The sequence below is a fragment of the Henckelia pumila genome, chromosome 3 (genome assembly GCF_033568475.1).
Source record: "Henckelia pumila isolate YLH828 chromosome 3, ASM3356847v2, whole genome shotgun sequence".
Lineage (NCBI taxonomy): Eukaryota > Viridiplantae > Streptophyta > Magnoliopsida > Lamiales > Gesneriaceae > Henckelia > Henckelia pumila.
In genome coordinates this window covers 74,607,990-74,623,186 of record NC_133122.1, presented here as the reverse complement: position 1 = coordinate 74,623,186, position 15,197 = coordinate 74,607,990, and the positions used below count along the sequence as shown (strand labels likewise).

General features: G+C 34.4%; 1 protein-coding gene across 1 annotated transcript; it reads left to right on the top strand.

The window, feature by feature from the left end:
* Window positions 1–1,880: 1,880 nt before the first annotated feature.
* Window positions 1,881–4,429, top strand: LOC140889039 (uncharacterized). Its single transcript, XM_073296740.1, has 3 exons — window positions 1,881–2,203; window positions 2,302–2,726; window positions 3,306–4,429. Exons 1-3 carry the CDS (start codon window positions 1,881–1,883, stop codon window positions 4,427–4,429), a joined length of 1,872 nt encoding a protein of 623 aa, XP_073152841.1.
* The last annotated feature ends 10,768 nt before the right edge of the window (window positions 4,430–15,197 follow it).

The following is a 15,197-nucleotide window of genomic DNA, read 5'->3' as shown; positions in this document are numbered from 1 at the left end:
TATCTGTGGAGGAATTTGGTTTTTTAAACATTCTGTATGCTAGATTTTGTTTCGGTTTGGGTTTTACTTTAAAATGCTGGTATTTTTTTCTTGAGTGGTTGCCACAAATATGTACCTTGAACATTGAAAATTATAAAGCATATTGTGGTACTAGAGCTTTAGGTGTTTTGAAAATAGAGAAATGTCAAATGTTAGCCTTTTTTCTTAAAGGAAATGACTGTGAGTTAGTCGCCACATCATAGTTTTCATAATTCTACTATTTCTTAAAGCGCTTAGCTTCAGTTGTTCAGAATGCATGAGTTTCTGTGTCACACAGTAGCTTGGGCATGGTGTCAAATAATTTGTGCGAGTTGCTATTTCAAGTAACAACCATTTTTACGTGAGTATATTCTATGCCATTGTGGTTAGAAGCAGCTTTGCTCTTTGATTAGAGAATTTTTCATGTAGGGGCTTGGGGACAAGTTAAGTAACATGTAAGGGTTTGATGCAAAATAGAATGGGAAAGTGATACTGAGTAGATGACAGTCTGAATGGAGGAAACACTGAAAAAAATTTACCTATCAATTCGTTTGGTCTTTGGAGTGTTGGATCCCAACACTGGACATGCCTGAATCATTCCACAATATAATGCTAGTAAGTTATTTTATGTTGCTTTCTTTGCTAAACAATCTATTGTTCTGATAGTTACCACTCCATCTGGTTTTTTTTTTTTTTGGTTTTCCAGCACTATAGTCGCTCGCACCTCAATCTAACAACTCTAAACATGGATTCTTGCACTACACATTGGACAAGTTTTTTATGGAATCTGATTTTTACTTTCTGGATGTTTCTGTAGTGGAGCATTAAGTGCTCAAGAGAGAAGTTAAAAGACTACGAAACTTGTATAAGCAGCAAACTTCACTGCCGCAACAAAAGAAGGTATTTTTAGAACTTTTTCTACTTCGGTGGACTTTTAATGTGCTTTGAAATTAAACCTGGTCGCATATTTTCTCCATGTGCTTACAATATTTTGATTATATGATGATTCATTGTTCGCGTTGGGAATTTCGTTTCTTATGCTTGTAATTGTGCTCGATACGACTGTTAAATTAATTTCCTAGCTTTTGTGCTTGAAAAAGTAAGTTTATTGTCATAGTGGTTATAAGTTTCGTTGTGGTGAATATCTTCTTGTAGCAATCATGTTTTAGTGGTCCTTCCCTGTTAATCTTAGTGGCAGTACATTTTCTGAATTAGATTAGATAAAATCTTCCTCACTCATTTTTTGTTTAAATAAATTAATATTTCACATATTCTATTTTTTATTTCTGCTCACTAGTAAAATTAATTTCCAGTTTTGACTTTGAAACCAAAAGTATTCATTCTTGATTTTGAAAACAGTTTCCTGTATTTGAGCTTGGCTCGGTCATATTTGAATTTAAAATTTTTTTCTAGAACTATTCCTAAAATTAGCATTGATTTTTGGAGTCACGTTGATGTTTTGCGCTATAGAGGTGGTTGTAAGCCATCCATTTTTTAAACAATCCATTTGGTTTTGAAAAACCAAGTAACTAGTGCTTGAAGTGGAAATCATTCATGATTCTTGTATATTAATCTTTTAGTATTTGTTATTATATATAAATTTCATAAATTTAATTGTTTGTTGAAGATAAGTTGTGAATTATGGATAAATCTTGGATTCGCTCGGATAGAAGATCTAAATAGTATCAGGAGGGTGTTGAACAGTTCATCAGCAGTTGTTTGCAAAATCTCCACGTTGACCCCAATTTAATTCATTGTCCTTGTTGCAAATGTATAAATCTGAAAAAAGGACCGGTTACGTCGATTCGAGAGCATCTTTTTTTTTCATGGTTTTAGTCAAAATTATGTCAATTGGATTTGGCATGGCGAGTCTGCCGAGAAATGATAGAGTAAATTGGAGTACCAACCAGGATCCAACTGATGATTATCACAAAGACTTTGAAACAACTAATATGTATGAGGCAGCATACGAGAACTACACAGAAAATCCAGAAGAATTAGTGAAGTTTTTGGAGGACGCAGAGAAACCATTGTACAATGGATGTAAGCGTTACACAAAGTTGAGTGCACTAGTGAAACTGTACAATACCAAAGCAAGGCATGGGACGAGTGATGCTCTATTTTCAGATCTATTAATAGATTTTGGGGATATGCTACCGGATAATCACAATCTGCCATCCTCAACGTATGATGCAAAAAAGACATTGAGTTGTTTATCGTTGAGTCATGAAAAGATCCATGCTTGTGCATCCTTTATAGAAAACAATATAAATACTGTGTAAGCTGCCCTAAATGTGGCTTGTCGCGTTGGAAGCTAACCAAGAAGAACATTGAGAAGAAAGGTGTTCCTGCCAAGGTGATGTGGTATTTTCCCCCAATACCAAGATTCAAACGTATGTATAAATCTTTAGAGACCTCAAAAAATTTAACTTGGCATAAAGAAACCACAAGAGTTGCTGGTCAGTTACGTCATCCATCTGATTCACCATCTTGGAGGTTGGTTGATCATATGTGGCTCGACTTTGAAAGTGAGCCAAGAAATCTTCGCTTAGCACTTGCAGCTGATGGCATTAATCCTCATAGCAACCTTAGTAGTCGGTACAGCTGCTGGCCAGTCATGTTGGCCACATATAATCTACCTCCAAACATGTGCATCAAGAGGAAATTCATCATGTTAACTATGCTCATTTCTGGACCTAAACAGCCAGGTAACGATATAGATGTATAACTTGATGTGCTAGTTGAAGATTTGCAACGATTGTGGGAAGGAGTTGATGGTGTCTATTGTAACAACCCACTATATCAAGACGGGTCTTTTCAGCGTGCTTATGTCCTCACTCACACGCACCTTGAGAAACTTTCCAGGAGGTCACCCATCCTAAAATTTCCCCAAGTCAAGCACGCTTAACTTTGAAGTTCTTATATGATGAGCTCCCGAAAAGAAGATGCATTTTCTTGATATGAATAGTACATATGAAATCTTTTAAGCCCTCCTCAACCATGTAGTCCCATACCTACACAGTCTCAGAATCCCTCTCATTCCGGCACGGGATCGGTTCATTCATGTCTCCCTCCGCCTAGAAGCCTACCAGGAGCCGCTCATTGTCCGTGCAACCTCTTGGCACCGGCGATCACTCCCTGCCTCTTCAGCCCTGGGCGTCACATCTATGATGCTTATCAAAAACAGTTTTTCACTCTTAAAGCAGTTTTATTATGGACCATCAATGACTTTCCTGCCTATGGTAACCTTAGTGGATGTACTACACATGGTTATTTTGCATGTCCAGTATGCGGAGAAAATACTTATGCAAAGCATTTGGAAAATGGGAGGAAAATTTCATTTTTTGGTCATAGACGATTCTTACCACGGTTTCATCCCTATCGAAGGCAAACTAAGGAGTTCAATGGCGTAGAAGAACATGGAGAAACACCTACACCATTATCTAGGGTTACCTTATATGACAAGCTTTCGAACATAAAGTGTGAGTTTGGAAAGAAGATCAGTGTGAAAGGTAAAAAGAGAAAGAAAGAGAAGGAGAATAATGTGGAAGGCAGTATAGAGGAAAAGGATTTAGGAGCAATAGATTTCAGAAAATGTTGGAAGAAGAAGTCAATTTTTTTCAATCTTCCTTATTGGAAACACCTGCATGTTAGACATTGTCTCGATGTGATGCACATCGAGAAGAATGTTTTTGAATCCCTCATTAATACTTTGATGAATGTTAAAGGAAAAACTAAGGACAATGTGGCAGCTAGGTTGGACATGCTTCAAATGGGAGTTAGGCCTGAATTGAGACCTGAATTTGGTGAGAAAAAAACATATCTTCCTCCTAGTACATGCTCATTCACAAAAAAAGAGAAGTTACAAGTGTGCCAGTCGTTAATGGATATAAAAGTTCCAGAAGGTTACTCATCGAACATGACGAATCTTGTGTTCATGTCTGAGCTGAAGTTGTTTGGCTTGAAATCTCATGATTTTCATGTTCTAATGCAGCATTTCCTGCCAATACTCATACGTGATGCGGCGCCAAAACATGTTAGATACGCCATCATAAGATTATGCTTCTTCTTCAAAGATATTTGTAGTAAGGTTATAGATGTAGCCAAGTTAGATAAGCTGCAATCTGACTTGGTTGTTACGCTCTGCTTATTGGAGCAGTATTTTCCCCCTTCTTTCTTTGATGTTATGGTGCACTTAACAGTCCATCTTGTTCGAGAAGTCCGATTATGTGGACCTGTTTGCTTCCGATGGATGTATCCATTCGAAAGATGCATGAAAGTGTTTAAGAGTTATGTAGGCAGTCGAAAACATCATGAAGGTTTCATTGTTCAGAGATATTCTGTAGAAGAAGCAATTGCATTTTGTTCTGAATACATCAATGGAGTTGATCCTGTTGGGATCCCTCAATAAATCCGAGACCCCAATTCAAACGTTCCTGGCTTCTTAGCATGTAACACACCAATGACAGTGCGACAAAGTGATATGCTACAAGAACATTTGATTGTGCTGGAAAATACTGGAGAAGTATTTTCCTACATAATGTAAGTTATTGCATTAATACTTAGTTCTGCACTTCTTTGATCTGTCAATATCTGCTGTCTTTTAAAAATTTATGGAAAAATATTTCCACAGTGAACACAAGACCTTTCTGAAATCAATATTTCCGAAAAAAGAGAAAGATGAAAGATGGATACAAGATGCCCACAATAAGAGGTTCATTGACTGGTTTCGTTCAAAGGTTGGGTGGATGAATAAATATTTTTTGAAGCATTTTGCGGTAAGTTGCATCTACTATTTTAATCACTTTTTCAAATTAAATAAATTTCAGGTGGCTGCTGAAATAGACAGCCTCAATGGTGGAACGACATCGACATTGACATGGTTGGCTCATGGACCACGCTCCCAAGTCATCAAGTATAGTAGTTATGTGGTAAATAACAATTTATACCAGACAAAGGCGCGAGATGATGAGAGAGTTTGCCAAAACAGTGGGGTTTCTCTAGTTGCAAACACCATGCTTGTTAGTAGTGCCAAAGATAAAAATCCTTTGATGGCTGATGTGTCTTTCTATGGAGTGATTGAAGAAATATGGGAGTTGTACTATCATCAATTTCAAGTTCCACTTTTCAAGTGCGCTTGGGTTGCGAATGACAAAGGATTAATAAACAACGACGAATGTGGCTTCACCTTGGTCAATTTGAACAAAAGAGGGCACAGGAATGATGAATTTGTCCTTGCAAGTCAAGTCAATCAAGTCTTTTATATTGATGACCCAGCAAGAAAAGGATGGTCTATTGTGCTCCCAGTGCCAAATAGGTGTTATGAGGGGGAGGATGATTGTTTGACTAATATTCCCGAGACCCGACCAATTGACAATGTTGTTACTCATGAGATTCCCGTTCATGGAAGATACTTTAGAACAGAACACGAGGGTGTCTGGGAATCGATCAGAAAAAAATGATGTTTTGCACTTTTATATCATTTTTTGTTATGTATGAGTGAAGACACTCTTTTTACTTCAAAAATTTATGTTATGAACTTTTATTAGTTTTATTATTGTTATTCTTAATGTTTATGTTATGAACTCTCCTGTCCCTTCCTTATGTTTATGTATATGTTCTTATGTCTTTTGTTATTATTTATCATGTTTATTTTTATATTTATGTTATCATTATATGTTAATAGTGGTTTGAAAATTCTTATGCAGTGGACAACACATATAACGAGTAAGAGAAGGCAGAAAAATAAAGCTGAAGTTGAGGAGATGCATGGATTAAGTGTTGGTAAGACTCGTGGAGATGCAGAGCCACATGCACTTACTAATGGAGAAGAACATGTAGATGTGCAAAAGAACAAGCGAGGTCGTACAATGATGGCTAAGCAAAATGCAGCTGCAAGATGGGGAAAAAAAGCAAAGATTGACTATGATGACTTGGGGCGGCCAACATACAACTCAAATGGGAGGGCACTTCAATCATACATTGGCTCCATTGCTAGATCCATGGTGCCAATCAATATAAAGTTTTGGCCTGATGTTCCAGAAAACATAAAACAGAAGGTTTGGGAAGAGATATCGGTAAGTTTATCTTCCAAACATAATAAATATGAACATTAATTGGTTCATTGTTGTATTACTCTCTAGATTGACTTCTTTCTTGTCTATACACATAAATTTTCTTTATGGGATTGAATCCATTCGATTCAATCATTCAACTAACATATTTTGTTTTAGAATGTCTTTGAAGTAGCGCCACAAAGCCAGTCAGCTGTGATGAGTTCAGCAGCTCAAAAATGGAGAGATTTCAAAAACAAATTGACTAGTAGATATGTCTGGCCCAACAGAGATAATCCTGAAACGTTGATTTCTCCACCAAGTCAATATCAGCTACCAGTAGTAGATTGGAAGGCATTTGTGGATGCACGACTAGATCCATCATGGGAGGGTACTTTAAGTATTTCCATGTTTATTTTAAGAATTACTAATTTCCGTACTTAACTGAAGTAAATTCTGATATAGATTACTCATGAAAAGAAAAAGGACCGGACCATGCATTGTAAATATCACCATAGATTGTCTCGTAAAGGTTACACTGGCTTGGAGGCTGAGCTGGTAAGCTTTTGATCATTCGTTTAACATTTTTTTCGATTATAATACACTGTCTTCTTTTGTTGAATTTACGTACTTGTATATATTTATCTGTTAATCATATTTGGTGTCCATAATTCTCCTCTATGTTGTTTTTGAAAATATTTTGATATCCCTTCAGTTAAGATTCTGAATTTTTGAATTGCAGAAGGAGAAAAATATAATTGCCAAAGATGAAGAAGTTGACAGATCAATTCTTTGGCGCAAAGCTCGGGAAGACAAAGCTGGAAAAATTTCAAATACAGAGACATCAGAAATCGCTGCAAAAATTGTAAATTTTTAACTTTATCGATTTCCATAATGCCTTTATATATATATATTTCTTGGATTGATTTGTTATGTTTATAAATGTAGGATGACTTGATGGAAAAGAAGGAGAGTGGAGAGTTCAAAGTTTCTGGAATGAATGATGTCCTAACCATTGCATTAGGCAGCCAGGAACACTATGGGAGGGTTCGAGGTGTCGGCGGATTTGTAACACCTCAAGTTTTCTTTAAAACTCCTAGAAAGAAAAGGGAATCAGTCCCTACAACTACGATGGAAATCTCCCAAAAACAGTTTGAAGAGACTAAACTTTTGAAGGAGGAGTTGGAGAAAATGAAGGCACAACTTGCTGCTGTTATGCCAATAATCACCGATCGAGCTTCTGAGATGGTAGCATCAAACAAGTCATCCGAAATTTAGGGCCCAAATGCATCCAAAAATCTAAACCCAAAGTTGTCTGATGATTTTGAAGGTTTTTATGAATGCGGCCCTCCAGACATGAAGGTTATTTATTACTCGAAGGCCTGCATAGCCAGCCTGTTTTATTTCCCTTGGCTTAAATAATTGAAGTCAGTTTCAATAATAAGTGCATGCCATATATATCACTATATAAGGCCTGCATCATCCCTAACTCCCTCAACCATAATCTGCATGTTGTCCATGGCTTACTTGGTAGCTGTTAGTGCAGTACCAGTTGAATCAGTCGACCACTTTGGTTGGCCAAAACTGTGGGTGTACCAAGTTTTTCGGTTCTTGAATTATATATGTATATATGATAATTTATTGTTCTTGAAGGGGAAAAAATGCCACCTTGTCTTGAAAACACGTGGAGATGTGGTGGCATATGGCACAATAGTATCAAGTGGAGGTCCAAATGTTACGATTCAAGATCTTCCACTTGGGGAAGAGAACTTCAAGGTGTTGATTGACGTTGTCCTAGATGAACCAGCAGATCTTCCAATCCCAATGAATTGTGGACCAATAGTCATGAAGGATTCACTTGGAGCCATCGTTGGTTGGCCAAAAGTGTTGGTAATTTTTCCAAGTACAAAGATATTTTAAAAGCTTTACTGTATTATATGTTTGCAATTGTCATATATGTTTCTTGGATAATTTTTTACTTTATTCTAAATTGTATGAATATTCTAAATTGTAGAAAGAGAAACCTCAACCATTTGCAATTATGGATGTTGCTGGACAGCGTGAAAAGTTCATGGAAATTGAAAAAAAGTTACCCATGGCTTCCAAGTATATCTACTCATATGTTGTTAGATTGATGGGCGAAGATGACAGCATTCACATAGAGTTTGAGGAATCTATGTTTGGACGTTCTCAAAGCCTACGGTTGATTAGAGATGATATCATTCCATTTATGGAGATGAGGGAGATAGGTGCGAGACAGATTTTGGTTTACATGGGGTATGTTATGTTGCACTTAATTTTTTTGTTTGCATATTTAATATTTTGTTTGGTTTGTGTCCATTCTATGATAAATTTTTCACCTATGTATGTAATATTGAGTGCAGTCACCTCTACAAATATTTGAAGGAAGAAGACCGAACAGATTGCATTTCATTTGTGGATCCTGGCCACTTACCTACATGCCTACTTGACAGCGATGACAGTCACTTGTGACAACATATCTCGAACCAGTTGGAAGCAGTTTGTAGAGACAGCGTATGCCTCATCCCATACAACACTGGGTATGATTTTAGTTCTTTATAAATATATAATGGATACTAGTCAATTATTTTATGTTGTTTCTAAACTCACAACTTATTCTTTCAACATCACATTTTTTAGGTACCATTGGATCTTGACCATTGTCAATGTAGCTGAAAATATGATATATTTGTTGGACTCTACTACAAACAGATGCCGAGACGATGCATGGAAAAAGATAGTGATGAAGTAGGTAGTATATTATATATGCAGTCACTTATATATATGAAAAAAAATAACTTGTTACTTTTAAAATGTAGTGGGGTAAAGCTGTACAATGCATCGAGGGGTATTCCTAAATGGCCAGGTTTTAAACAACTGGCGGTATATGGTGTGCTTACGTATGAATGACATTAATTGATAGGGAAATATTATTTGGATTGTGATTGATGCAATTGAGTTTCAATTTTATTATAAGGAAATCTGAAACAAAGTGGTGGTGTTGAATGTGGATATTATGTGATGAGATATATGAAGGAAATAGTTGAATATGAAGTTCTACGGGTGGAAACGATGGTGAGTTTCAAATTTTATTTTATGCTCTGCTTTATTTCAAAATATGCTTGCCAATTAAGCATAACGCTAGCAATCTGTTAGTGATGGTTTTTATTACCATATGACAAAAGGAATCACATGTGCTTCTGTTAGTGCTTCTGTTAGTGATGGTTTTTCAGCACTATAGCTTCTGTTAGTGATGGTTTCAGCACTATAGCTTCTGAATCACATGTGCTAAAGGATCGAGCGGTAGTTTGCTTTGTCTCAAGCCCTCCCTTGCCTGGTCTCTTGAGCCTAGGCTTCAATGCACTTGCATGCTTTTACTTGCTATGAGAATAAATTAGGAGTGTGTGTGAGTTTTAGCTAGTTTCTCATGAACTGAAGAATTAACTGCTACATGGTTTCGATGTTTGAGAATCCTTGGCTATGATGAGGTTCTTATTTTTCATTTTTAGTTTTTAGATTGTATGTAAGTTTTGCATTTGAAATTTTTTGCAATTTAGATTGTCAGTTGATTTTAATGTAATAGACTCATATACCATGTCCATTACCGACTCAAATCAAGTATGGTCATGAGTAGCTGCAGATTTCTCTAGGTTTTGCATTTTATTTTTGGCTTGGCTTGATAAATTGGGCATCATATGCTAACACAATCTGCTAAGAATCGATCTTGGCAGCAAAGAGGATCTTGAACAACAGTGTCAGCATGCATATGGATTGAACAAATCTATTTTAAAGTGTCAGCATGCTAACACAATCTGCTAAGAATCTGTTTATATTTTGAACAAATCTATTTTAAAGTGTCAATATAATCAATTAATTTCAACGGTGTATGGATTGTATTTGGCTTGGCTTGGCTTGGCTTGACTTGATAAATTGGGCATCAAATGCTAAGACAAGTTTTCTAAATTCTGGTATCCCCAAAATTTTAATTGTTGAGAACTGATTTTGGCAGAAAAGGTATTATTGAACAACATTTTTTGTGGCAAGTTTTAAAACCCATAACAATTAAGCTGATCATACATGTCAGCATGCATACCGAATAGGTTGCTTATTCTTTGTTTTGGATTTCAGTTTGCAACTAGTTGCCTTGTTGGTTTACCGTGAAATTCCTATTTTTTTTTTGAATTTCAGTTTGCAGGATGCGTCAAGAAAAAGACGTACAGTCAAGAACAATTTGATGAAGTTAGAAGTGAATGGAGTGAATTTGTCTACTCGCATGTAGGTGGTTGAATATGTTATTTCAAATTGGGATAATACTTTTTTTTGAGGAAATACGTGTGGATGTGTACATATTTAGGTGGTTGAATATGTCATTTGAAATTGGGATAATACTTCTTTTTGAGGAAATACGTGTGGATGTGTAGACGTATAGTTTTGATAAAATATGTGTGGATATGTGCATATAATTTCGGGTTATTTCGGTGGATAGAGTACTTGTTGATTTATGTATGTGTCATTTTGGGATGGATTTATTAATTATTAGTGTATTTTTAAGTTTCAAAAATATATTTATGGCATTATTGTATCTAAATTTTAATTTATAAAATGTGTTCTATTGCTTCGGCAATTTTAGAATAAACGAAGTAAATTATTATCTTCTACTTCGTATTTTAATCAAAATACCGAGGTAAAACATATTCTATTACTTCAACAATTTTATTAATAGACGAAGTAGAATAAAGAATTTTACTACGGTAATATATGAAATTAACGAAGTAAAAGATATTATATCACTTCGTCTGTTAACGAAATTAATGAAGTAAAAGCTATTCTATGGCTTCAGTAATTCATTAATAAGCAAAGTAAAAGATTGAATTTTACTTCGGTAATAAATAAAATTATAGAAGTAAAACATAATCTTTCACTTCGTATAAACACCGAAGTATAATCATAGTTTTTACTTCATTAAAATCATTAACTACCGAAGTATAAGTATATATTTGACTTCGTAAATTATGAAATGAGCGAAGTAAAATATATGTTTTTACTTCGGCATCGGTCCAATTCTGCCTCCAAAAAATGACCAAAGACTTCGGTAATTTTTCGTATAAGACTTCGGCGATTCAACGAAGTAAAAACATACTCTATTACTTCACGTGACACTACTTCGGTAAATAAAGGTTCTACGACTTCGGTTATTAACCGAAGTCATACGCCATTTTTCTACTAGTGGTTGTTGGCCATAGTTGCTAATTTGGATTTAGAGTTATATCAAATGGATGTTAAAGACTGTTTTTCTCAATGGAAAACTTGAGGAAGAAATCTACATTGAACAACCAGTAGGTTTTGTTGTTAAAGGTCAAGAAAACAAAGTTTGTAAATTGAACAGATCAATTTATGGTCTTAAGCAGTCTTCTAGACAATGGTATTTGAGATTTCACAGAGCGATAATCTCATATGATTTCATTTTGATTGATGAAGACCATTGTGTTTATGTGAAGAGATCCAATAGAAATTTTGTAATTCTATCTCTTTTATGTCGATGACATATTGTTAGCTGGAAATGACAAAGAGTATATAGAAACCATTAAGAAGTGGTTGTCCTCGAAGGTGAAGGGTGATGAATCACAAATTGCACAAGGCTATTAGGGATGCATCCGATGAAATAAGGATTCCACCGGGACTGAGATTATCCAATGCAAAGGTTAGTTCATGGACAACATTTCAAGAATCTGAAAAAACCCAAACATTTCTGAACTCTGCTTGAATTGCTTGCATCATACCTTGAAATATGGCATTGAGTTCCGCTTCCACCATCGATCTTGTATTACGAATACACATGGCAGAAGCTGCACAAAATTTGACCTTGATGATCCCGTATCACGACTCCCACACTAACTCGAACACTTATCTCAATGTATCCAGCATCGACAAGAAGTCAAAATTTCCCAACCAGAGGTTTCTTCCACTTATTTTCATTGTTTTGCAATGTAAAACCAGTTCTGCTTAAGGTGGCCCTCTAAATATGAGCGCACCCAGTCCACCTTGATCGTAGAAGGATGCATATGAGCAATATATTTTAACCGACATATCTCTTTCGAAATTCCTAGACACACATCACAACAAAAATGTGTGATTAGAGAAATCTGATTTGAAATATACAATTTTCTTAAAAAAAATTCTAAATTTTATATTCGATAAATTAATAATCTTTCTAAAATAATATTTTTTCCAGTTTCGTCTCGGTCCAGTTTATTAAATCAATAATCTTAATAAATTTTTAAGATAATAAATTTTTGAAAAACCCTTGTATAAATATATATGGTCCCGTCAATGTCATAACTTAATAATCCTCTAAAATTAAAAAATATAACAAAGACAATGTAGTAAAATACGAGTCTATTGTTGGTTTTTTTTCCTTGAAATTCAATTTAACAAAATTAATGTTAAAAGTTGTTGCTACGAGGTCTTCCTTTTCACATAACTGATTATAAAGATATTGTATCATCATTAACAAAGATGTAATTGACGCGAGATGAACGTTTGAATGTTTGAGTTTGACTCGTTTATAATCGAGGTAAACTCGAATTTTATTTAACGAATATATTAATGACTCGCGAGCTTATTCGATCTTTTATTGAACCTAAACAAGGTTAATAAATATAATTGTTGATGACACACAATGCATATGCAACATAATAAAAAAAATACGTAAAAAATTGAGGAGGGGTTAGAAATAAAGAAACATTGAGGAAGGTTAGAAATAAAAAAAATATATCAAGTGTAAAGATGTTGATAAGTTGTTCATTTAAATTTTAAATTAGAGATAATAATAGATTTATCAGATAACATAAGGAGTGTAATTTTGATATCGATCATTTTGTCTTTTATCAATAGGAGTGAATGACTATTTTTTAAGGCTAGCTAGATAGGTAATTTGATATTGGTGTCATCTTGACCTACCAAGTCGGTTAATATAAATGTCGCAATATCTATATATAGTTAGATAAGTTATAAATTTAAACATTCATTTAATTCATTAAAAACTAAATTTTATATTTAGAGAGAATATAATATTTTTATTAAAATTTTTAATATTATTCTAATAAATAAATTTATTAGATTTTTATATATTTATCATAAATAAAAGTGTAAAATTTATAAATCAAATAGAAAAACTATTAATTTTTATATAAGAGTTGACTCATAAATTTACCAACGAACATGCGTGTTTACGATCCAAGGAGCCCAATATTGCAAAGTTTGATTTTGGTTCATTAATCTTAACTTCATTAAACAAACTCAAATGATCTTTTATTCGAATGAAGATTCGAATAGCTCACGAGTGGCTTGGTTCATTACATTCTTGATCATCAACTTCATCATCAACATGATTTTCAATTACGCTAACTACGATTTCTTTTATGCTTGGGACTTGTGAACATGCATCATTTTAATCTGGATAATATGAAAAAGAAAATTTAATAAATAATACGGAAAATTCTAGTACTGCAACATAAATTTAATTATTATATATTAGACGTTGGATTGAAAATGCACTTGTAAAAATTAAAAAAATTTAATTTATGGATTAATTAATATCTCTTAGTTTAATAAAATTTTATAATTTCAATATTATTGATTTATAGAAATTTTATTCTATGAAAGTGTAATGTAGTAATTAAACCTACCAAATATACTTTTCGAACATGGAATTTTCTCCATTTTCAGGAGTATTTATCATTAAATTTCTTTACAATTTGTGTAAAATATCAATTACGTACTAAATCTACTCTTCAATCAACAAATCGCATTTGCCTAAACATTTTATAGGAAAAAAATGTATAGCTTCACTTCAATATTATTTGGTAGAACTTCACAAACACACAAAAATACATTTGAGTTCATGTATTGTATAATTTGTGTTACACGTAGAGCGTGCGCTTTGGGTTTTGACGGCATATTTATAATGAAAATTAATATTTTTCACGAGTCTGGTTTAATAGGAGATTCGTCTCTCAAAAATGACCTGCAAGACCGTCTCGTAGGAGATTTTATGTTTAAAAAATAGGTTTCTTTTTTTAGAATTTTCCATATAATATAAGAGTGAGTACTAATATGGATTGATACAAATTGCATCGATCCATCAATTGTTATATCCAAAATATCAAACAAACAATATGAAATGATTTTCTTACCAAATAGTGACGCTGAGTGAGTTGGTTCATAGCAAAATCCACAAATATTGCAATCCATGGAGTGGATTTTCTAGTGAATGCATGTGGATTCTGGTTACTATATGAGCGGGGGCGGAGAGTAAGGTTATGAAATGACCAAAATACCCTTCTCCGCCACGCGGAATCCATCAACCACGTTTTAGTTGATATTAATTAATTAAAATTAAGTATAACCATATATTACGAATATAAATCCATGATGAATAACAGTCGCATACACGTACACGTTTCGCTTAGAATCACAGGAAATATTAAACCCTTGCAAATAGAGGCTCCATTCCATGCTCACACATGCATGATTATTGTGAGAGAGGGTGTAACTGACCAAAAGCCCCAACAACCCGCATGCCATAATTTATATTCCTCCACCTTTTACCCCTATAAATACCCACTTTATCTCTCACTCCCAATGCAAGAACAATTCAACAAACCAAATTCTTTTATTTGGTTTAGAACGAACAGCCATCTCTTTCGGATTCAGCCGTGTGATTAATCTTTAGGTCGTGAGGTGCATTTGAATCCATGGATTTGAAGAAAAATTCCATTTAATTTGTTTGGATAAGTTCATGTTTTATATAGGATTTCAAATATCATTTAAAGCTAATTTTTGTCATTTAGAAATCCCCTTTTTGATTCCAGATCTTTCAATCCAACCCTTGGATTTATTTTTGTATGGGATTTCTAATGCAACCATATATATATTTGTGTTGACAGCAATGGAGAGGCTGAATTCGAAGCTGTACTTGGAGAACTGCTACTTCATGGAGCAGAACGCGAAGTTGCGGAAGACAGCAGAGTTTCTGGAGAAACAGAATAAGGATCTGCTCAACGAGCTCAAGCAGAGGACCACCACCTCCTCCACCTCCACCAT